Genomic DNA, 23260 nt, shown 5'->3' on the forward strand with positions numbered 1-23260 from the left:
AACCACATAGATTGATCCAGCAGAAATCATTATAGTTCAATCATCAATAAAAAAGGACTGAATTGGGAAAAAAGGCTACAGATTCATTTCTTAAAAGAAAAAAGCTTAATATCTTCTTTAACTTTGGTGAGAAAAGCATGTGTGTGTGCGTGAGTGTCGGTGGGTGTGTGTGCATGTGTGTGTGTTTGTCTGGGATCTGAAAGCCTCTAACTTTCTGCCTCCAGTGATTACATCGAAAAAGTTTAAAAACACCAGAACTGTCAAGTTTAATTAAAATACTAAAATTTAATTACAGCTGAGACTCTTGATTAACAATTGAGTCACTCAACAGAAAAAGTAGTGAGCTATTCATCTGGGAATCAGCAATTTACCATATTCCATTTAGAAGGTCAAACATAACAGCTGTAATTCTTGGGTTTTTAATTGCTGAGCTTCTTGAATACGCCTGTAAATTTCATACATTCATGACACAAATATGCTGTTTCAAAGCTGTTGTCCGGGGTTTAAGGAGCGCGTTCTGTCGTCACTTTCAACGCTCTCATTTCACAGAGGCGGGTAGTTGCAGAATTAACAAAATGAAAACATCCTCCAGTCGACACATGCAACAATTGAATGGATAAAATGGTTTCTGACCTATGGAGCAGTCGGCTCCCGTCCACTTGGCCTCGCAGACGCAGGTTCCCGTATCGGTGTTGAACGTGCCGTGACTGGAGCATTGCTCTGGACAAGTGCTCTTCAGAATCTCGCAGCTGATCCCTCCCCATCCCGGGTTGCAGTGGCACTCGCCGTGATGACAGGCTCCGTGACCGGAGCACGTCGGGTCCACACAGTCCACTGAAGACACACAACCAGGGTGACAGCTATGTCACTTTGCCACTTCTAGATTTAAACATATTTATTTACCCTGGCCACTCTGAATCTTCAACCAGCCAAAAGTCACTTTCAGAGAGGAAAAGCTCGAGAGCCGGATGATGGCGATCGAGCCGCAGCTGAAATTTTCGCAGGCTTTCGTTGCTGCCAATAGTAATTTTCCACCCGATGTTCAACTAGCTGCTCTACGATGTATTATAGGGTCGTTCCAACATAGAAACAGTATAATTAAGCTCCATTATAGGCACTGTGAAACAATGCCCAATTAGTGTCTAGACTGATATGATCAATTACTATACTGATCTTGGGTAATAATTGCCAATTATGACCTACATAATCAACCTATTACTAACTAGAAAGAGTTGCCAAAAATATTCCATCTTCCTGCCTTATTCCCATTTTTATAAGGCTGCAACTAACGAATATTTTAGTAATCAATTATTCTATCAGTTATTCTGACAATTAATCGATTGTTCTAACTGAAAAAAGGCATATTATGTAGAATTCCCATTGAATCACTTCAGCTTTTTTATACATTAGAAATGCATAAGAAAATGCAAATAAAAAAAATTATTAGATTCATTTTTTAAATAAGAAAATAAACCTATTTTTGTAGGTTTTTTAGTGATTGTAGGAAATGATGCATCTGCAGCTAAAAAAATACTTCCAACATCAACGTGTGAAAAGCTCAGTTCTTTCTGTTGGACTTTGTATCAATAAAGTGTAGGGCATCTTTTGATTAGTTAATTATTACCTGGTCAGAAAAATGTGCTTTATAGGAGATTTTTTTCTGATTTTCAACCAGGTGAAGCAAAAATTATGCCACTAAAAGAACTTTGGGCAGAACATTACAAATACAGTTTTTTTTAATCGTAAATGTAAAATGCATATATTTTTTGTACAGTTTTAGCTGAATTACTGCTCTGACTGTGTTGTTCTTTCAGCAATTGACCTTTCTTGAGTCTGTATATACCAGTTAGCCAATGATTATTTCAATAATCGATTCATCACGATTAATTGTTTCAGCCCTACTTTTAAATGCATTTTTATATTTGCAAGGAAACTTAAAATAATCAGGAAATCCCTTAAGAGCTACAGATGCAGCTCCTCCCCAATGCTTCTTCACTCCAAAGAAACCTCAACATATTCATTAGTGAACTCAATAGCTTTGCCATGTAGGGTCAACAACTCCCACATGTAAATCTGAGCTGATAATTGCCTTTTATCTGCATGCGGATCAATAAAGTTAAATGCAATGAAGTGAAAGGGTTGGAGCTGGGAGGGGCGGCTGACAAGAAAGAGGAAGCAGCTCTTTCTTAACAGAGGAGCAGATGCCACAAACTGATTGATTTTCACAGGTGTCATCTTCTGTGGAGGCCTGTGGTAGGTGACTGCATCGACGGGCAAAGTGTAGTCTGTTCAAGCTTGTACCCCCGATGAGGTCTTAACACTTAAAGAGAGTTAATTTATACACACAATATCAATAACAACATCCAAAGCATTATCCGCTTGGTGGAGTTGAAAACGCCGATTGTTTCACTAACAGAATGAGTCGATTTCCCCAGAGCATCACAAAGAAATGTGTTGCATCGGCCGGCTTTGAATCCAGCAGGAAGAGTTTTTCTTCCTGGCTTACCTTGATCACAGTTGACTCCTTTGTGGCCGGTGTTGCACACACAATTTCCCGCCACACAGAGTCCGTGTCCCCCACACTGCGGATCGATACACTGGGCTGCTGGAACGTCACACTCGGTGCCCTTCCAGCCGCTATAGCACTGACAGCGCCCCCTGGTGTACTGGCCATTACCGCTACACAGCACGGGGCAAGCAGCTGAGGAAAGAGATCATGTTTGAGGAGTCAAAATTATGCAAAAATGTAAGTTTGGGCCATGACTAGATTATGTTCTAACTTTATTAAATAAAATCTACATGCATTAGACTTTATGTAGCTGTAATATTCTTGTAGAGAAGCACCAGGAAGTTGCTGGGAGGCCATATTTAGGACTAATCACGGAAATTTTCAAAAATATTGGTCCTGACAGGTAACCGGCTCGTCAGAAACTTATTATAATATTTAGTATTATATATTTCTTCTGATCAATGAACATAACCTAAAGGTCACATTAAAAACAATCTTTTTCCATGTAAATGCTGTTACAAAAGCCCCTTCTCCACTGTGAAGTCTCAGTCCAGCTGGCTAATGTCTGGTTTGGTTTTAGCTAAGTTGGGTGTGTCTCCATTGGTGTGTGTTCCTCAGTATTGTGGCATGAAAATGGGTGGGAACATGAGAATGTGGGCCAGTTTGAGCTTGCAGGAGCTGTGGTCGATGCTCTGATGTCATTTGCAGCGATACTCAGCAGAACCTTGAGGTTGTGGTTAGATGAAATGTAATCCAGATATATACATAACAACAGTGGCTTCAGTGACTGCGTGCAGCAACAGCAGAGTGGCATGCAAGGCCCTTTGCGTTCAAAATGAACGAAACAAGGGGAAGGCATCTCAGAGCACATTATCTTGTGCACTAAAATTTTAATTAAGATCTGAAACCCATGTAATGTTCATTTATTTTTTATTTAGTCATATGGCAATTATTATTAAAGGTATTATTAGTTAAGATTATAGCCGGTGTTACATGTCGTCCTCTGTCTGGGTTTTATTATGCCTCACTCAAATAAATGTAGCTGTTTCATTTTGTCTCAAAAACAAACAGCCCAAAAGTGTAAAGTAGTTAAGATTAAAGCCTAACCCAATCAGCGAAGGAAGTCTAGTGTCAATGACACAGATTGTGAGCAATACTCAGCTTGGCCCGGGTAGAACCACCCTGAAGTTATGAAAGATGGGTAGGAACTGCTGGTTCCGGTCGGGACTGACTGTGGTAGAACCGGTTTAAGGCCATGTTCTAATGGCTTAAGTGACTCATTTAGCTATTTTCATAATTGGTCAGATGTTAAAATAATAATGGAGAAAGCACTGCACCAAAAGAAGCTGCTTAGGGGAAAACAAGAGTAGAGGATTCTGCAGTTCAGTCAGGCTGTGAGAGAGCGAGAGAGAGCAAGACTTCTCACAGGAAGGCTGAACGACAAAGCTGTTGTGTTTTATGCATTTAAAAATTCAACCTCAAAATTTTAAAGCTAAGGTGAGGATCTACATTCTCAAATAGATTGTGTTTAGTCAACAGAATGGGCTCCATACAGGAGACTTGTTATGAACTCAAGTCCAATTAGTACCCAGCCTGAGCTGTGAAACCCAATATGATCCCTACATGCACATGGTCTATTATAAAAAGATTTTACTGAGTACATGACTGCAAGCATTCGTTAAAATGAAAATAAAAAAGGAAATATTCCAGATGTGCAGGGAGTGGAGTAATGCCTGCTCTTATTTCTGCTTTAAATTAGTCCAAATATCTTGTTAGCTTAGATATCCTCAAAAACAGAAACAGCTCTAACAATTATAGAATAGAATAGAATAGAATAGAATAGAATAGAATAGAATAGAATAGAATAGAAGTACTTTATTCATCCCAGCAGGGAAATTACTTCGCAGTTACAGCATAGAGACAAGACACTAACAACTACCACTGAGTAGTAGTTGTAGATAAAATAAAAATAAAATATAAAATGCTATAAATTGTAAAAATATGAAATGATGTTAATATAAAAAGCAACTTAAGAGCAGTCCTTGCAAAGATTTTAAAAAAATGCAGATATCTATATGTAAATATATGTACAGCCAGTGTGCCATAGTGCAGTTGTGCAAAATCGGACTGATTGGTGCAGAACAATGATTTAGCTTTTATTGTACAGTGAGATGGCATGTGGCAGGAAGGATTTCCTGTATCTGTCCCTACGACAGCGGAGCTGGAGCAGTCTATGTGAGAAGGTGCTCCGCTGTCTGTCCACTATTATGTCCTATGGAAAGTTTTCTGTTCAGGTTGAATGCCGTTCTCAGGGATCTAGACTTCTTGATTTTTACATGTTTACCTTTATGAATGAAGGGAAGCTAATTCAAGCAAATGCAATTTATCAGTCAAACTCGAGATGGAACTTGATTTAGCTAATTTTTCTTCAGTTTGAGTAAGCACACAGGGCCAGATTCAATTTACTTCAGTCTTATGATGGTGGAAATTAAAAAAAAGACATTTTTACTCTGAAATCTAGGTGGGTGGAATAAAATCAAACTGAACTGTGGCCTGGGTTAGACAGACAAAATATACTTGTTGAGATTAAGGTGAAATAGGTCCATGTTAAACTTATCAGATCAATTTTCCATTAAAAGAATATTGAACTGATAAGCCCTAAAAAGACTGAAGGGACCATTTAAGGCAATTATTAAAGCTGAGTAATTACCTCTGGAGCAGTAAGGTCCTATGAATCCAGGGAAGCAGTGGCACGATCCCGACACACACTCTCCATTCCCATAGCAGTTGTGTGTGCACTCTGTCACAGACTCTGTGGGTGCAGAAGTGTGCAGCTATTAATACCTCTATGAACTGTCATGTTCATAGAAAAAACCTTTAACAACTGCATAGTGAAAGAAAATGGCATGAAAACCAAGCTGACTTCTTTAAAGAATTACGTGTCTCTTATGTGCTGTGCTCTGATCCAGCATGGCATACATTTACAGCTGTTTGTCTATGTCCCACTAAGGTCTAAGCCTCCATAGCTGTGCACTGCATGCTTACCGTTCGCAACTAAGCCCTGTTAAGTAAAATCCACAAAGATGCATTTTAAATTAGACCATATAATTCCATGTCCTTGAGACATTTCCTTCCCCTGCTGTCTCCTCTTCTGCATCACCAACACCCCAGCCCCGTGAATGACTGATCATGCCCACACAGGCCATGCAATCTCCTGAGTGTTTACAGCTCAAATCCTCTCTGAGTTGAAGTTAATCTGACATATCCTACAGACAGATCTTGTGTTCTTTCAACAGACCAACGCTCATAAATCGTAGCCCCAAAAGACCAGGGCCCTCATTTTGATGGGCGTTAAGAGGACCAACTTTTATGTTATTACTTTAGCTTGTATTGGATGTTCATTGAGCCAGTGTCAGACTCAAGCAATTTTGACCTCACACATCGATACCTTCATATTTGTAGGGCTGGATCAATGGGACTCCCCAAAGGAAAGAAAAAGAAAAACGTTAACTCAACCCTAGTGTTTTTCCTTCTCCATAACCCACAAGGAAATTTCACAGACTTCAGAACACGGAACAGGTTGTTAGGAGGGTAGGATCAATGCTCTGTACAGTCTTGCATTATAGTGCTAAGCACAATAATCCACTGCAGTGGAATGAAGACCTAAATCTACGCTGTGCTCTGCTCAAACTTTGTGGAAACTCAATTTGTCTGGGAAAGATTCTTGGATACTCACATTCAGGCCCAGCTGTTCCAGGAAATTAAAACCTTCCAAACATGTCATTACACATCATTCACACTCATTAGCCCTCCCAGCAGATGTGTGTCCTCTCACCCTGGATAATAGTGTTGTATGAGACAACTTCCACACTTCGTCCGTCGTTATAAAATGCAAAGTGCCACACCCCTGAGTCCAGGTACTGGATGAATCCGGCTTGGTGGACGGTGACCGGGTGATCGATCCGGGCCCTTGTGTCTGGTTCGCTCAGGGTCCACTGCTCTTTGGCAATGAGCCGGCTGCCATCCAGGAGCTCCACAAAGTCATACTGTACAAAATACAGAGAGCTTTTGTCAGCAGATAGAAGCGTTTCCTATTCAGTCTAAAAAGTAAGAATGTTTTTTTGTGTAGGATACTTTGTATGCAACCAGTGGATTTCCCTCTGATGGTATATATGCAAAGTTTTGATGCAAGAAACAGCCAGAAGTGAATTGTGTATACATAGCAAATATTCACGTATAATAATTGTTGATTTTCCTGTGGCAGGTATTTGGAGTTGATAGATATTGTCTGGAGAGGTGTTTGTGTACTGATGGAACTGATACAGCTCTGAGGCAAATGCAAAAACTATGTTGTGAACTCTGATGGGAATTTAAAATACATTATGTGTTTATTACAGTCTGTTAAATTAACCTTGACAATGTGGTGTGAAAATGCTTGTCTAAAAGTCGGATTGGTTCAACGCTGCTTCATCTGCATTGAATGAATAAAATATGTATCTGTTTAGTTTTTCCAGATTAAGATTAGCATGAAAGTCACATTTTAATGTCTCTAATGCTTGATATGTTTAAATTCTGTTATAATTACATTTATTTACATAGATTTCTGATAAAAATACATATATCAAATGTAACAGATTTTGTGTATTTTTCCTTTTTCTTATTGCATGAGAGTATTTCTTTTTTTCTTCTCAAAATAAAAAAACATTGATTTACTGTGTAAACAAGGTGCTACGAGTTATTCCTGCCAATGAGTAAAGAGGTGCATCTGCTCTCATTGCACCTGCTCAGCAGCACCTGAACCACATTTTGACTGGCGCTGTAACGTGTAGCAAAAAAACAGCGCAGTGCATACAGTACAAACAATCCCCAAACAGGCTGCAGGCTGCAAAGTAGCACAGCAGATGAAGACAGCAGATCCCCAGGCTAAAGCAGTTGTTAGCTACACAGATGTACTGTGTCTACACTGAAGTCTGTGGCTGGAAAAAGAGTCTGTGGGCTGCTAAGGAGTGTGATGCATACAGATTGGCTCTGTAGCTGCGTTTTGAAAAGAGCAGCAATTCAAACCCAGAGATGAGGCAGGTTGCTGCGAGTTAAAAAGCACCGTTCTTTTTCAGTTTTCATATGCAGATTCCTGTAAGATTTCTAACAATTTCCGCATTATGCTACAATATAAGAAGGAAAATGTGTTTATGGAACAGTTTTAACATTTTTACACAAATGTTGAGATTCTGCAGATATATAACAGTCTGTTTATTCATGCATGATGGCTGCCACTATAGATCAAAGTCAACAAGGTTATTTTTACACAAGCACAGCCTGACATGAATATTAGAAAGATCCCCATCATACAAACAGACATTTGGAAATTCAGATAATTTCAAGAAGATCTTGACTGACTGGAAGGAGGGAAAAAGGTCGTTTGAGAGATTAATAATGTACATTTCTTATTACCATTTTTTTTGTTATTTTACCTCGTTAGCCTGTTTTTGTGTTCCCCTTCTCTAGTTTTTGTATTTACTTCGTATTTTTACAAGGAAAAAATTTAGGAAAATAGTTCAGACACCTTTGACGAGGCGAGCTAGATGCAATCCGTCCAAGCTGATTATGTGGAAGCAGCTCAGCGTTGCTGTTTCTGCAGCATAAGAAGGATTTTTTTCCCCCTCTTCCACCAGCCTCAGCCATACTTCTCTGACTTTGGAAAGAACTTCTACCAACCATGTGACTACAAAGCCAAACATCCCCCACTGCATGCACACTATTCATGCTACCGAGGTGCTCTGAGTGCAAACATTACATGTACTGTATCTTCAGCAGGCGCTCTCTAGTACCAGGCTGAAGGTGAAACATAGAAAAATTGAAAAAAAAATACTAAGTTCTTTAAAACAGCTAATTTACTTTGCTGTTTTGTTCATTTTTCAGTTGAATTCAGTTTGACATATGTGTTGAAGTTTTAGTCATTGACTTAAGAATTCTTCAAGTAGTTAGAAGATATATCTATGCTTTTACTTTGAAGTGAGTGAAGACTGTTTCCTCTCTCACATTCTAACAACAGAACTAACAACCCTGCAGTTCTCTAAAATGGTTGAAAGAAGCATAAAAAATACATCAAACTCAGAGTTTCAGCAAACATAAATGTGTATAAAGCAGGAGAGAGGTCAAGTCAACATCCTGGTTCAAACTCCTTGGAGAGAAGATGAGTGGGTTGGGAAGAGATATTAACCTGGCAGAAGTTGACTTCTTGTGTTGTTGACTTGAGGGGGAAGTAATAAAACAGTTCATCCCACAAGCATTGCACCCCCTGGCCAACCGCATACATCTTGATTACCTGGTGTGAAAGCTCCCTAACTCATCTCAATCTAACAATACAGGTGAATAGCAGTCATGAGACCAAGTGTGAAGAGGTTCCCAGATGTCTCATGGATTGAGGGGAAAAGTCTGTGCATTCCCAAGTCTTTGAACGCAGACTGACTGAATGCAAACCTCAAAGAAAAAAAACAACAAAAAGTTACTTTCTTCAAACTTGTCTGATTTGTATCATCACAGACAGACACTCAATAGCTGATGGAGGAAGTCTATATTTGACAAAGGTGGAAAGGTTGTTGCACTTAAATGCTGTCTTGTCTTCCAAGCAGTGAATGCGACGAACAGTCAATATCTCTCATTGGGGTCTTTCATGCTCAGTTAAGTAAATGCATTGATTTGTTCCTCCAGTACCTGAGCAGAATGTAGTTTAGAGGCAGACACAATGGACACAATGTTGAACATTGACAAGGATGAGTGTCGGAATAGCAGTGGCTTAAAACATGAACGTAGTGTCTTGCTAATAAGGATGCTTTGGACTTTGATTTTGTTCCGTTACCTTTTTCTATTCATCCTTTCTTTCTCTTTTTTTTGCCTTGGAAGTGCAAACTAACTCACCTATTGTTACTTATATTGAACTTTTTTCCCGTCAAAGTGTGGCCTTAACACTCCACACTTAAGTAAAGCCCACCTGTACTAAGAGGGAATGAGTAGAAGGTGAAGCTGAGAGCTTTTTCTGTTAAGTGTGGAGGAAAATAGCTATTGTCTGAGAGCTTTCATCACCATCAGCACACACCAGACACTAAGATGCTCAGAAATGTCATTCAAGAGATGGTCGTCAGACATTCTGGAAACACTTCAGTTTGATATTAGCGTATATTTATGGGAAAGGAAACACAGATAAAAACAAAACTAAGTTTTTATTTACAAATGAGCAGATGTTCAAAATTCACAACACAGTAAGTGAATTAATAAGGACAAATAAATTACCATCAATAATTAGGATTTATTGACAAAGTTGATATTGTGTTAAAAGTAAGAAAAATTTCAATGTTATAACAGATACTTATTATTTAATTATAATCTATTCAATTATTTGGTGAAAGCTGATTTTAGATTTCCATTTTGACAACACATTGATGACAAAGACTTGATGAAGCTATAGAATAACAAAAATATAATGAAAAACTACACATAATTAACTGGTGACAGATTAGTATAATGACATGGAAAACAAATGACACTTCATATAAGGTTTGGCCATTTAGCAGTATTTACATGAAGTAGTGCAGGTTGCAATAGAAAAACATTTGACATGTTTTGATGCAAATATTTTTGTTTAGCCTCTAGAATAAACATTGGCAAACAAGAGACTAATTTTTCTCAAACTTATTTTTAGATGCTTACATCGCCAGGCTCCTCAGTATTTTATGGTTCCATCTGTTTTAGTTAAAATTGTTAGGTGGCTTTTATTTAAAATCTGTCTTGAGACAAGCAATGCTTTGGTGTGAAGGGTCAACATGTGGAAATCTGTTCCTGCAGAACTAAAACTAAACCCTGTAATCATTTTAGATTAAAACTGAAACAGTTTCATAACCAAAATCAACTCTATAGTCATGAATAATTGCTGTCAGTCTTCACTTAATTCAATGGTTTTGTGTTTGGCAATGATTTACTTTATTTTCTATTATTGAAACTAAATATATCTGTGTTATGCCTTAAAGCAAATATCACACTGTTCTCTATTTTGCCATGTGTGCTGCATATTGACAAATTTGCTCCACAGGTCTAAGTTTATGGAAACAAAGACACTTATGTGAATCATCAACTCCTGTCATGTTTTTGAAGTATTTCTGTTCTAAATTGTGCAGGTACACTGGGATCAAACTCCCAGTGTAATGCAGAATATGGACAACTAAACTTAAGTTTATGATGATCTGACCAACTTTTTTTCTGTATTCAAACATCGTCATCATTTGAAATAAAATTTTAATATTATGTATGTTACTAAGTGGTCATATAATAAATAGGAGAATCAGTAGTAAAATAGGTCAAATGGTTATCTTGAAATTTGGTTTCAAACATTGTTTTGTGTTAAATGCAGTGGTAGGCAGTGTTGGAGTGTTATTGATCAAAGGTGGAGCTCCTTCCTACGCAAGGCAGACATCAAATGGTTTTATAGAGGTATTATATTTTTTCACAATTTGCATTTTAAACAATTGGTCAAGACGTACTTATACTTCAAATTCAGAAGTGTGTGGTATATGATAATCCTAAATACATGCCTCCCCATTTATAAACAAATGAAATAAAGTAAAACCCAATAACAGTAGAATTCCCAATCAGCGCCTATTCAGTACAAAAAAGCAAAGTTTTCAGGGTTTCTTTACCTGAGTGTGTGACGGTACGAGACCCTTTCGCCCATAAACTCCAATCAATGCGCTCTTCTGCACAGAGATGTTGAATTTAAGGAAGTGTGGCTGCTCCATGCTGAGCTGAGAGCGCCAGAACACCCCTGGCGGGACGCTCTGAGCCACGCGCTTTCCGATGTCCACCTGTCCGGTGTCGATGGAGCTGTTTTCAGGTTGAAGAATCCCAGGCTTTCCTATAGCAACATTAAGAAAAGAGATTGTTCATTCAGTTACATAAACCTCTCACATCTTACAGTTTTCATAAATTATTTCTCTTTGGGTTTTTCTTTGCTGTTGCTCTCCAGTGTTTCTCAATTAAGACAATACATAACTGTGAGTTTCATATTTCCTCCAGATGGGCTGTGACCAAGCATGTCAGGATTAAAAGCCCTGTTTCCAAGCCCTGTTGAGCAAAATAAATAAAAAGAACCATATACAGAACCATATATATTTGTCTTTTTATAACACACTAACAGGGCAGATCTCCCATTTTGTTTTTGGTCCTTGTGGTTCATGGAGTGAGGCTTCATATCAGATAAGGTGTAAATGGAATCTGTCAGAAGCACTTAGAGCTTCCTTGCCAGAGCAGGAGCTGCAAATCAAAACAATTTGCTGAATGATGTCCTCCAACTGTTACCTTATAGTGCCAAGATTCAGTGGGAGGTTATAGAGTATAGTATGTACTTACAAGGAAAACTGAAGTGGTCAACGTTTTATCACCTGAACAAATTTTCCTATTAAAAAGTAAAATGCATGAAGCTATTGCCATAAAAAAGCTGTGGCTGGTGTAGGCATGCTTATAGAAGATACAGAGCGAGCTTGGCTTTGCCCCTCCTCTTCAGAGGCATTGTGGTGTGCCGACACATGTACTGTAGCTGTGACTATATCTGTTTGTGCCAGACTTCCTTTATTTGCATGCCTCAGTGTTGGGTGTGTAATGAGGCCATTGCCTGTCACTTCCGCTTCAGTCAAAGTGAGGCTTGGAAGCCAAGTTTACCTCTGGGGAGAATAATAGCTGGCTATTGATTGCCTTTAAACAGTCCAAAACCTGCCTCATGCTATCTTAATTAGCAGTACTTATGAGGATTTAAATCTAGCCCAGTTTAAACAATTGAGCTTTTGCCTGGCCTATTCAACTCAATTAATGCTTCCGTGGCTGTGCATTTTAAGCAGCCACACTGTGCTCGGAGATTCATTTGGTTGTTTTTTGCAGTAAAGGTGAGCTGAGATGGCCAGCTTGCTTGTTGACGAATACACAATAACCCAAGATTATGATTAGGGACTACAGAGCTGTCTGAAGTGACTCAATTGGTGAAAGATCTCTATAAATTTCCCATGGTTCAGTTAGAAAAGGACAGTGGTGGTAGTTTTTTTTATTTATTTTTTTACTATAGCAATCTGTCCTTCTTGTCATTTAATTCTTGGCTTGATTAAATTTATGTACACTCCGATACTTTAACTACCCATTAACTCATTATGACAGGTTTTAGTTTATGCTTATATATTCATTTGAGATGTAAATTTATCTGTTTTTTATCAGCACAGTTATTGTAATAAACACCATTTGAGTACATATGGGGATTTTGAGGTCTATTTAGTTTTACACAAACTTATTTATTTTTGTCTTCCTCTTTATTAAAGATAAAAGTCTGATATGAAATTTTGCAAGCTTGAGGTTCTATTTAAAGTATAATAGGTTACGCGAAAAAGCATATTAAAAATCCTTCTTTCAACCATGACTATGAATGTTTATTTTCATTTCAAGTTAAATGCAGCCAGAGCACATAAAAAATGTCCCTCTGTTTAAGATGTGCAGAACATTTCTAGTCGGATGTTTATATTGTTTATAACTGTAAAATGTCTCAACACTTTTTCAAGTGTGGAAAAACAATAAATTCAAAGCATCAGTTTGAATTTATTGTTGATTTTCTCTAATCTAATTGAAAAGCTTAAATATATTAATATACTGCTATATAATAATGCTTACAAGACCTGCCTTTAAATAATCTTCAATAAAATGTAGGCCATCCATTCAGAAAGTTTTATGTTTTCAGAATAGCCAGGTATAAACCATCTGATGCAGATCGTCCTCCTCAGATGAAAGAAAGTTAGTTAACATGATCAGAGTCTGCTGGGGCTCATGTCTGCCATGAACTGGAAACTGCTGGAACACCTGTGGCCACAGTGAAGCAAATTTCACACGCTCCAATATTAACACCGTTAGGCTTGACTGAAATTTGCAGCTGCCCCTCAGGCACATGCCAAATGCTCAGTGAGGAAAAACATTTATATTGAGTGTAGAAAAGTATTCATTTTTATGGCCATAGTGACAATGTTTGGATGAGTCAAGATGAGGCTTTAAGGCTTTAGAACAATGGACCAGCACGGTGGTGGCACCATCATGGTGTTGGGCTGAATTGCTGTCACTGATGCTGCATTGGCCAAGGATAATGGAATAATGAAAATGGTGGATACCTCCAAATTCTGCAACTTCATGTCCAAACATGCCAGTTGATGCTTAGTCACACCTGGATGTTGTAATGGGCAGTAATTCAAAAACACACCAGAACTGTTTCTGGAAGGAAAGAATGAACTCAAGTTCATTCTGAAATCAAGTATAAAGAAAATAGATGGACTTGTTTTTTGTGCTTAAAAACAAAACCATAATTTAGATAAATTAAACTAGAATTAAAGAATAAATAAAGGAAAAAACCAGCAGTATTATGCAACACCCTTGTGGATAGCTAAAAGCAGCTTCTTGCTAATAGAAATATTAGTGAGTCTTTTTAAAATGTAAATTAGAGCTTATTTGCATTATTTTGGACTATGAGTGGATGACAACTTTCACAATAAATGTAAATAAATTATTTGCAGGTGCCATATAATCTGCTCTCAAACTCTCTACTTGACTGAATCAGGATGTTAACAAATAATTTTTAACACATCTTCAGCTGAAACTGGATTTAAATTCAGTTTGTTCATTAAATTTCTAACCTCCATTATTGAATAAGTGAGTGTTCACACTCACACACCCACATGCGTGTGCAAGCACCCCACACACACGCAAACACCTGTTCTGTTACATTTATGTGTCAAAATCTGATTAAGTTTGGTTCACCATTAAACCTAATATAACAAGAGGATTATGAGAAATGATTTTATTAACTGCAGTTATCTTTGTTGCATTTTTGCTTCTGACAGGATTATGTCAGGATTATGACATCTTTGCCTAAAACGTGCTTTCAAAACTGGAATACATTAAAGTTCTAGTATTTTGCGCAAATAATTTATTTATTTATTTATTTTTTAATTGCCCCGCAAGGGGTCTTTTTGTGGGCTCTAGTGTCCCTTTTTCAAAGTAGGCTGACAGGAAAGGGGGAAGCAGAGGGGGGAAGACATGCGGTAAACGTCGTCGGGTCCTGGAGTCGAACCTGCGACAGCCGCGTCGAGGCTACGTTGCCTCTGAATGTGGGTCGCGCTAACCCCTCCGCCACCACGGCACGCCCAAATAATTTATTTTTAAAATGCACTTCAATCTATAAAAAAGAGAACAACATTTTGAAATTAGAATGAAAGCAAAATAAAAGTGTCTGAGCTGAATTGTAGTTATTTTAGGTTTCAAAGTCAAAGCCTGGAAAATAATTCTGTTTTCAGAAATCTTTACATTATTTCCCTGGTAATTAACCAACATCAGATCCTAAAATATTCACATTTTCACTTTTTATTAGTAAGATCTTGGAAGATAAATAAGTAATTATGTTCATATTAATGGGAAATCACAACAAAGTAAGAATTATTGTTTTAATTTTTTTAAGTGTAGAACTTAGAGATGATGCAGAGTCCATCATGTTGCAACAGCATGTTTCTATCACAACCAATACAAAAAGTAGCTTTAATGCCACCTATTATGGGAACAGGTCTGTTCCGGGTTCTGATCCAGATCTACTGCTGCACGTCCACAATTATTATCAATTAGAGAAAAAATTGAGTAGATCCTAGGGGACGCTGGAAAAACCATTTAACACTGATGTTTATAGACATCTAATTTAGTTTTCATGCTCATACTGTGCAGTGCTGCAGGAAAATGAAAGCAAAGTGCACACAAGTGACCACAAGCTGGTATCAAATGGCCCGAGCTGTGCTGCTGTGCTCTGCCAACTAGAGGTCACAATAAATGACAGCAAATCCGTCCTGCTAAAATTTTCCAAAGAGATGCAGCTAAAGTGTGCTAAAGGCGCCAATAAATGTTATTAAATGAGCAGTAAATCACAACTACATTTACTCTTTTTTGTCTCTGTAACCACAAACTATCACTGTAGCTTTGAAAACAAAAAAATCTTGCATCTTTTATTTATAAATTTTGGTTTTGTTTCGTCAGTCTGTATAACCATCTGAATAATCAAAGTGTCCCAAAAGGCTGAAAAGATTTTTAGATTCTTTATCTGATGAAACACTTAAAATCTATCTGTTGTGTAAATATCTGAAAGAATAAATTTGAAGAAACGGAATGTCTTAAACATTTTTGTAAATGGTCCACAGCTTTGAAAAGCACCACAAGTGGTGGGCATGTAGAAGCAGGTCAGAGACAGTTTTCCTGCTGCTGCTGCTGCTTGTTTCTGCTGACTTACAGCAGATTGGAAGCAGGAAAGGCTGAATCTGTATGGGAGGCAATTATTGCTGCTATAGTGATAAAATTCAAACATCAGTCGCTGTCATTCCCAACATTGATGTCCTTGTATTGGCACCATTAGGAAGCACGTTTCAAAATTTATGCATAAGTTGCATAAGATACAAAAGGAAGTTTATTTTTTTGAAGACAGATTGTGTTAAAATATTTTAAGCATCACATCTGCAGGTTTGTTTGAAACTCTTAGAAATATGTAGCAAAGGTACATAATAATATAAATAATGCATTTGTTTATTGTTACTAATCATATATTTGTCATTTGTGTTAGAAACTACATAATGTTAACGGCTGTACTGTTAACATTATGCAGCAATGTGTCATTTCCAGCACTTTGCAAAAGTATCTACACCCCATTATTTCAAGCCACAAACAAAAACTATTGTGCATTTTTTATGGTTTAAATCATCACAAAATGAATCATATTTGTAAACTGGAAGAAAAATAATACATCTTTTACATTTTTTTTCCAAAATGAAAAAGAGGTAGAATCAACAGAAATCTACCAAGACATGGAAGTTGAAGTAAACTGACAGGAGACGTAGCCAAGAGGCCCATCGTACTCTGGAGGCACAAGGAAGCTGGTTGGATCTGATGGAAATGTAGCTGCAGCTAAAGACAAATACACTGCAATCCTAAAGAAAATATCAGTAGGTGGCTGAAAATGACCCGAGACTGGGGCAGAGGATCACTTTCCAGCAGGACAGCAACCCGTTCGAACACAGCAAGAGACACACTTGAATGATTTATGATTACAGAATATTTGTATGCTATAATGGCCCAGTCAAAGTCAAAGTCCAGACTGAAGTCCAACTAAGAATCTGTGACAAAGCTTAAAAATTTATGTTTGCAGCTCAAGCTCAGTCATACTGGAGGAAAAGTGTCTGCAGAAAAGTGTGTGAAGCTGCTAGTTAGACACCTCAAAAAGCCTGCAGCTGTAGCTACAGTAAAAATCTGCTTAACAAAGTACTGGCTGCAGAGACTATAACACATATGCATGTCGCACTTCACAGTTATCCATTACTTATTATAGTTTGAAGTTACAAAGTGAAAAAAAAAATTAGGACTTATTTTGCAGGGCATTATTTATTTGAAGGTGGAGTTTTTAAGCTACAAAGTGAATGTCTTTTTATTTAAAAAAATTAGAGTAAGGCCCCATTTTTTTGTTAAGACAGAACATTTTATCTTAACATTGAACTTGGTAAGAATGATAAATTGTTAAAAGTTTCCCTGTTATGCTCTGTAATTGCACGTTCTAGCTGTGCCTTTGCAATGCACCAGCCCAAAACCAGGCTTTCAAAAAGCTGGAAGAGGTTCAGCTCAGGTCAGAGTAGTAAATATTTAAAGTGTGTTTGGGTCTGATTCAGGTTTTTAACTGCTGAAAATATCCACACAGTTGTTTTTCAAGCATGCTTGAGTGTGGAGGGTGAACACCTTCTGCACCTTCCACCAGTGTTCGAACTGTCTGCACATTTAAAAACCAGAGGAATTCAATGTGAAACAGCTTAAAAGTATCTAGCAAAACAGTAACAAATCGATTCTGTTAGCGAGGTTGGAAGTAAGGAGACAAGTTTTTGCAAAGTACGAGCACAGTGACTACTAAAGCCTGAACTACTCTCAGTTTTAATCATCTCTTTTGTTCTGCAACTACCAGCTTGTCAGCTAATGATGTTTTCAAGAAAGTACAGAGATAAAAAAACAACTGGGTTGGTAAAAAATGCACTTCAGCATTTATTAATTTTCAAATAAGAAGAGTTTTAACTAATTCTAGGCTATAGCTAACAGATGTCATACAGCGACAGGAAATACAACTTTGTCTTTCTGGGTTTTTAAGTGGCAGGTTTTATCCCACACAATTTTGGACAATTTGGAGACTACAGAGCAGCTGATACCCACATATACACTACAGTAGTCTTTCTTAGATCTGAAATACTTTGTTGAAGTCAGAAAAGAGGAGTGAGCCGGATGAAAAGGATCTTCCCAACAGAATTAATATATTCATGAAGTTTAAATGTGGTGTCAGAATTATTTTCAAATGATTTTTAAAAGTTGCCAAAAAGAATAAAACACCAACACGGACGCCAAGGTGTAAAAATGTAAAATTGTGCCTGATTTATAATTTAATAACAATCAGCCCAATAGCATGTTGATAGAAAATAATTGTTTTAGCAAACATACATTTTAAGATTTTATATGCTTAGAATAACTTTAACTAAGCAGTTGGACTGAGAAGACATCCTTGAGGGACGCCACATGAAAGGGGGATTGAGGATGATGAAAAACAACTCAGCTTGTACAATATAAATAATTCAAGAGGAATTCCTTTAATGAAAGCACAATGCTTCAGTTGAAAGAATAAGATGCCATAATCCAAAGTGCTCATAAAAATCTAAAAAGAGTGCTATGAATCTTTTATTAATGATCACAATCATTAAAACCTTTCAGAAGTATTAATATACAGAGCTTTTGAAGCAGGATGGAACATGTTAGTGGCACCATGTTAGTTTTTCCTGCTTCTTGTTTAAAATGAGCCAAAAGAGTTTCAGTCATAAGACGGGTTTCGAAGATAAAAGAACAATGTCAAGACATCATCTAAGACCCATTTTATAGGGACATGAGGTAGTAATGTCCACTGGGACCAATAAAGGGAGCTCAGACAATTTCTAATCACTTCAGCTAGCACAAAAAAAGAAAAATGCTTCAAGTGATGGGAAATGTCAGAGAAAATGAGGGAAGAAGGGGGTCATAGATAGGGGAGCCTTTGAGAGCTGACATGAACAATCTTTGGCACAAAATCCTTCATAGTTTTCATTTACGTCTCCATCCAGGTGTGTCTGACAAGTCAACGTTTGCTTTCGCTTGACACCACTGGGAGTTTAGAATGACATAAAAGAAGCAAACCTGCAATATAAACAATTTAGCACATTTAAAAAGCAAAGTCACAACTGTTTCTGTATCCAAATATGGCATGAGAAAAAAAAAATTTGAAACAGTAGGATTAATTGTACAGGAGATGTCAGTGTCTTTTTTTCTCACCATCAGCAGCCAGAGCTGTTACTACGCTTGACTGGGTGGGCCCTGCCTTCCCAACTCCCCCGTTTTCAAAAGCTGGCTGGTTTTCCAACTCCTGAAGCTGCCAGTTGAGACCAAAAAGGTGCATTGCTGCGAAAAACACAGACATAAAAGATAAACAAATCACTGTGTGGGCTTGCAGGAAACAATAAGCAAAACGCAAATAGTTTCAAACCACCAATCAAGCCACTTATGGACAAAAGACCTGTGGGAGCGCGCAGTGCAGGTGGAAAAAAGCAGCTGTTTAACGCCAAACATTCGCCTCTACATTCTGTTGTCTGTGGCCAGTCGGCCAATGGGTGGCTTTTGTGTAAACCTTACAGCGACACCGGCCAGACAAAGTCATTTCAATCGATATTGTGGCATGTTTCCTCAGGGAGTGCTGTTCATTAAGGTTCCAAAGTGTCAGCTACTGCATCAAAGAGAGCAGCAGCTCGAGTTTCTATTTTGACACAAAGCTTCCACTTCAGACAAACACAAGATCCACTGGAAAAGTCTTAAACTCCCGGAGTCTAATATGTAAGAGTTGCTGCTAGTTGTGTGTGAAAGACTGAGACAGGCTGGGGGGCTTGGGTGGTGGGGAGGGACATGAAGTGAAAGACTTTTAAGAAAGTGGAAGGCAGAGTATTGAGAGAGATGCTCACAGCAGGAGATGGAAGTGAGAAGGTTAGACTCTGCAACACTTCTCTCGTTGTCTTACATAACTAAAACGTGTCTGGCTTTCATTCAGACAACCTGCTTTATTGTCACAGAATTGGATGCAATCAAACTGTGCTCTTGTTGTTTTGGGAAAGTGAGGCGTTTCTGCGAGCGCAGCGAGAGGGCTTATCTCCTTCAAAGTCACCAGCCAAGGGAACATGCTGAGGAAGCATCTTGATTTCCGACCATTTGATCTGCGGGAGGAACTTTTCTCCAACACCCGTCGCACGCTGGGAAGATGGATATCGACTGCAGCAAATAACATGAGAGGTGGATGCAGGGCCAGAGAGAATATCAAATGTGAAGGAGACCAAAAGAGAGATGGAAAACTGGTACGAACAGCTTGTCAATAGATACTTTGTCAAGAAACGGGCTGTGGGTGCGCTTTGTAAAAAGCCTCCTGATGGAAATACATGGCATCAGTGGAATGGGGAGGCACAGAAGACGTGTCCTTGGCAGATCAAGTGAACAGGTGTGGCGTAGCCTTGAATTTCAGTCATATTTAACATCAGAGAGATGATATTTAGCCATCTAGCATATTCAATCCAAACCATACTCGGCCCCACAATCTATTTCAGTAGCCAATAAAGTGAACCAGACAAAGGAAACGATTTCTGATTGTTTCATCAATACTTTTAACAAGAACAATGCTTCTGAAACAGGAGTGCCTAATATGAAAGAGATTTGAACACATCGACTAAAGTGGGAGAAGGCTTAAACTGTGTTCACATCTCAATGCTTTTCTGACTTTGAGTGTTTCATCTTTATCTCAGTCAGTGAACTGAAACTTGCAAAATAATGCAGGAAACCTTTGGTACATGCACTGAAAACTTGGGAAGAACTGCGGTCAGCCTTGTGAACAAAAGACGTGACATGAAGCATTGATGCATTTTGGTAATTCCTAAATTCAAAGGCCTTTGATAAATTTCAGTTAAACGCAGTTTATTGTTTTAATCAGGTGACTGGAACTGGAATATTCCCAATTGACTGCAGGTTCTAGTTGTCATGAATGGAAAAACAACAAACGGAAGATTTTCTGCCATGACTTTTTTCTTGCTCTTCTCATCCTACATGTTTGTATCGACACAAAATCAACAGTGGAGTTTTTAATTCCGATTAATAAAGGTTTGTCAGCTGGTATTTAGAAGATTTCTTGTGACTTTCCTTCAATTAAATTGTTCCACAAATTCCCAATTTATTGAGTTGTCCTTTTTGACAGAGTCGGGTTAAATACAACCAAAACAAACAGCACTTGTGGAAGAAATGGCTCGTCATCTTTTGTTAGAGATAAATCCTACAATTGCTAAAATTTGATGTCATTATTTTTGTTTACATTTTGTGAAGAAGGAAGGTGAACCTTTTCAGAGGTTTTTGTGTCGTTTCCTTCAGTGGTTCTTGGTGCAGCGCCCCCAGGGGCGAGGAGGGGAACAGGTTTTTCAGAGGGTTTGGTTCGTTTGACAGTGCAGTGTGAAACTGAAACCAGAATAAAATGAAACAATGTTGCAATTTTGTTCGTTAATCGATCTATGTCTACTGGACTATCTGGTGTAAAAACATCCTTAGCTTAAAGGGGGTTAGTGTCAAATGCATGCTACAGTTTTAAATTTTATTTGTAAAAAATGTTGAAATCTATGGGTCATTTTTTATCATTCTGTGTTGGTCTGCCATGTAGGAAGGAAGGAAGTTGGCTGCAGTGGATTTTATTTGGGAGTATCAGATTAAAAGGGCTGAGCAGTTAACACCACATAACTATTTATTTGTATAAAATCTCACTCACTTTGTGATCATGCACTAATTTCTGTTAGTCTATCAAACAAAATCCCAGTAATATACACTGATGTACGAGATTGTAGCCCAACAAAATGTGAAAATACTTTGGAGCAGAGAACATAAACAGACAGGGATTACACGTAAAATATTACAGTTGTGAAAAATATGAGAAACTATGAATGATAACACTCCCCAACGTTTCATGTCTTCATTTCAATAAACACTCATAAATAAATATAAATGTTGGAATTGTCGTCTTGGTTCAAAGTTATTCTGAAGAATTATTTCACAAACATCAAAAATTGTAATTTAAATTAAATAAACTAACACAGGCAAAATGTGAAATCCCACTGAAAGAAGTAAAATGTAGTTGAAACCAAATGTCTTCAAGCCTGAAAATAATTCTTTCCTATATTTTGCCGTCTTACTGAGATCTCCTAAATTATTCCTCTCCTGGAAATCATAGTTGCATTTAATCCATCAGCTCTCAAAAGCCTGCACAGATGGGACCTGCAGCTCCAGATAAATGCCACCCGCTGGACAGAGCATCCAGTTCTTGGATCAACATGTTCATGGCTCTCACTGAGGTAGAACAGCCTCTTAATCAGATCTGAAAGCCTCAGCTGTGGAGATGAAGCATGAGTGTAAGGCAGAACTTCAGTCTAAAAAGAAAAGAATGCACCAAACCCTGACCAAAAAAAAAAGACTGACAGCGCCAAATAAAAGTAGGTTAGTACATTACTTGAAGAAGAAAAAGTAGCAGGTTCCTTTCTTTGAAAATGCCTTAACGTGAAACAAGAAATGCATTTAAGAGGCAAAGACAAAATCAGCTTTATCAAGGGAAATGCTGCAGGACAATTACTGCACTCACACAAGGAGCTACAGCCTTACAGGAGAAACATTTCCACTAATCATTTTCACATTTAATGCTCTGCTTTAACCTTTAAGTTGACTAAAAACTTCTTTCTTTCGGCTATAACATCTGTACCAAACTGCTGTCCCTGAGGTGGTGAAGCGGCCATGTTTAAAATGAACACGACAACATTTAACCTAAAGAACTGTAAGAATGAACAAATGAGGCTGGATACAAGTTTCTCTGTCTGAAAGGACATTTCCTGCGCTGTGTATTTACGCTGGACCCCAAATCAATTTAACGTAATAAGGAAAGAGGTTCTGTTCTCTGCACATCTGTCTCATTGTGTCAAAAACCCTCCATGAGAAAGGAAATTGTGTATCAGAGGCGACAGAACTGCAGAGAGCTGCTCTCAATGCTCTCCGGCTTGGATCTCCACTTACCTCATCAACAAATTGCTTTGAGGTGAATAGCCCTCAATTTATAAATTTACATAAGTTATTTCTACACAGCGTAGACCAGCTCAATTAATATTTATAGGCCAGGAGCGATTCTCTTCCAGAGCAAGAAGGCTGAAAAAGCAGGCTTCTAATCGCTGATGTCAAAATGTGCCCTGGTGGAACATCAATGTCAGCGATGACGGAGAGCTCGAATTTATAAGTTCACTCCACGCTTGTTTGAGCTCTGACATCCACCATGCCTTTCCTGTGCTGAGGCAACAAATACTGTTTTCACCATAAAAACTAACTCATACTTTGTGATAAAATCTGATTTTCAGATCAAAGGTCAAAGGTCCAGAACAACAAATCCAATTTGTTAATTCTGTTTACAATGTACAAGCGGTACTTTATGCCTACAACTGTTTATTAGTGACCCTAAGCTGCTCTAATTAATAAATATGAAGCATAATGAGTGCTCAATGTTTTTCCAAATTAATTACTTTTCATGCCTCAACAAATAAA

The 23260-nt window shown here is 38.0% G+C and overlaps 1 protein-coding gene across 6 annotated transcripts in view; it reads right to left on the minus strand.

Moving 5' to 3' along the window:
* Positions 1-23260, minus strand: part of LOC116714382 (teneurin-3) — a 193402-nt gene that overhangs the window by 71542 nt on the left and 98600 nt on the right. For 5 of the 6 annotated variants that reach the window (XM_032554922.1, XM_032554920.1, XM_032554919.1 and 2 more), the window contains exons 6-11: positions 18941-19066; positions 11200-11414; positions 6345-6555; positions 5220-5321; positions 2507-2701; positions 634-834 (exon numbers count right to left, since the gene is read on the minus strand). In XM_032554922.1, the coding sequence (XP_032410813.1) occupies positions 634-834; positions 2507-2701; positions 5220-5321; positions 6345-6555; positions 11200-11414; positions 18941-19066 (1050 nt within the window). The remainder of the gene's footprint in view (positions 1-633; positions 835-2506; positions 2702-5219; positions 5322-6344; positions 6556-11199; positions 11415-18940; positions 19067-23260) is intronic. The other variant, XM_032554923.1, reaches the window with a different exon arrangement.

This window comes from Xiphophorus hellerii, chromosome 23 (genome assembly GCF_003331165.1).
Source record: "Xiphophorus hellerii strain 12219 chromosome 23, Xiphophorus_hellerii-4.1, whole genome shotgun sequence".
In the NCBI taxonomy this organism is placed as follows: Eukaryota; Metazoa; Chordata; class Actinopteri; order Cyprinodontiformes; family Poeciliidae; genus Xiphophorus; species Xiphophorus hellerii.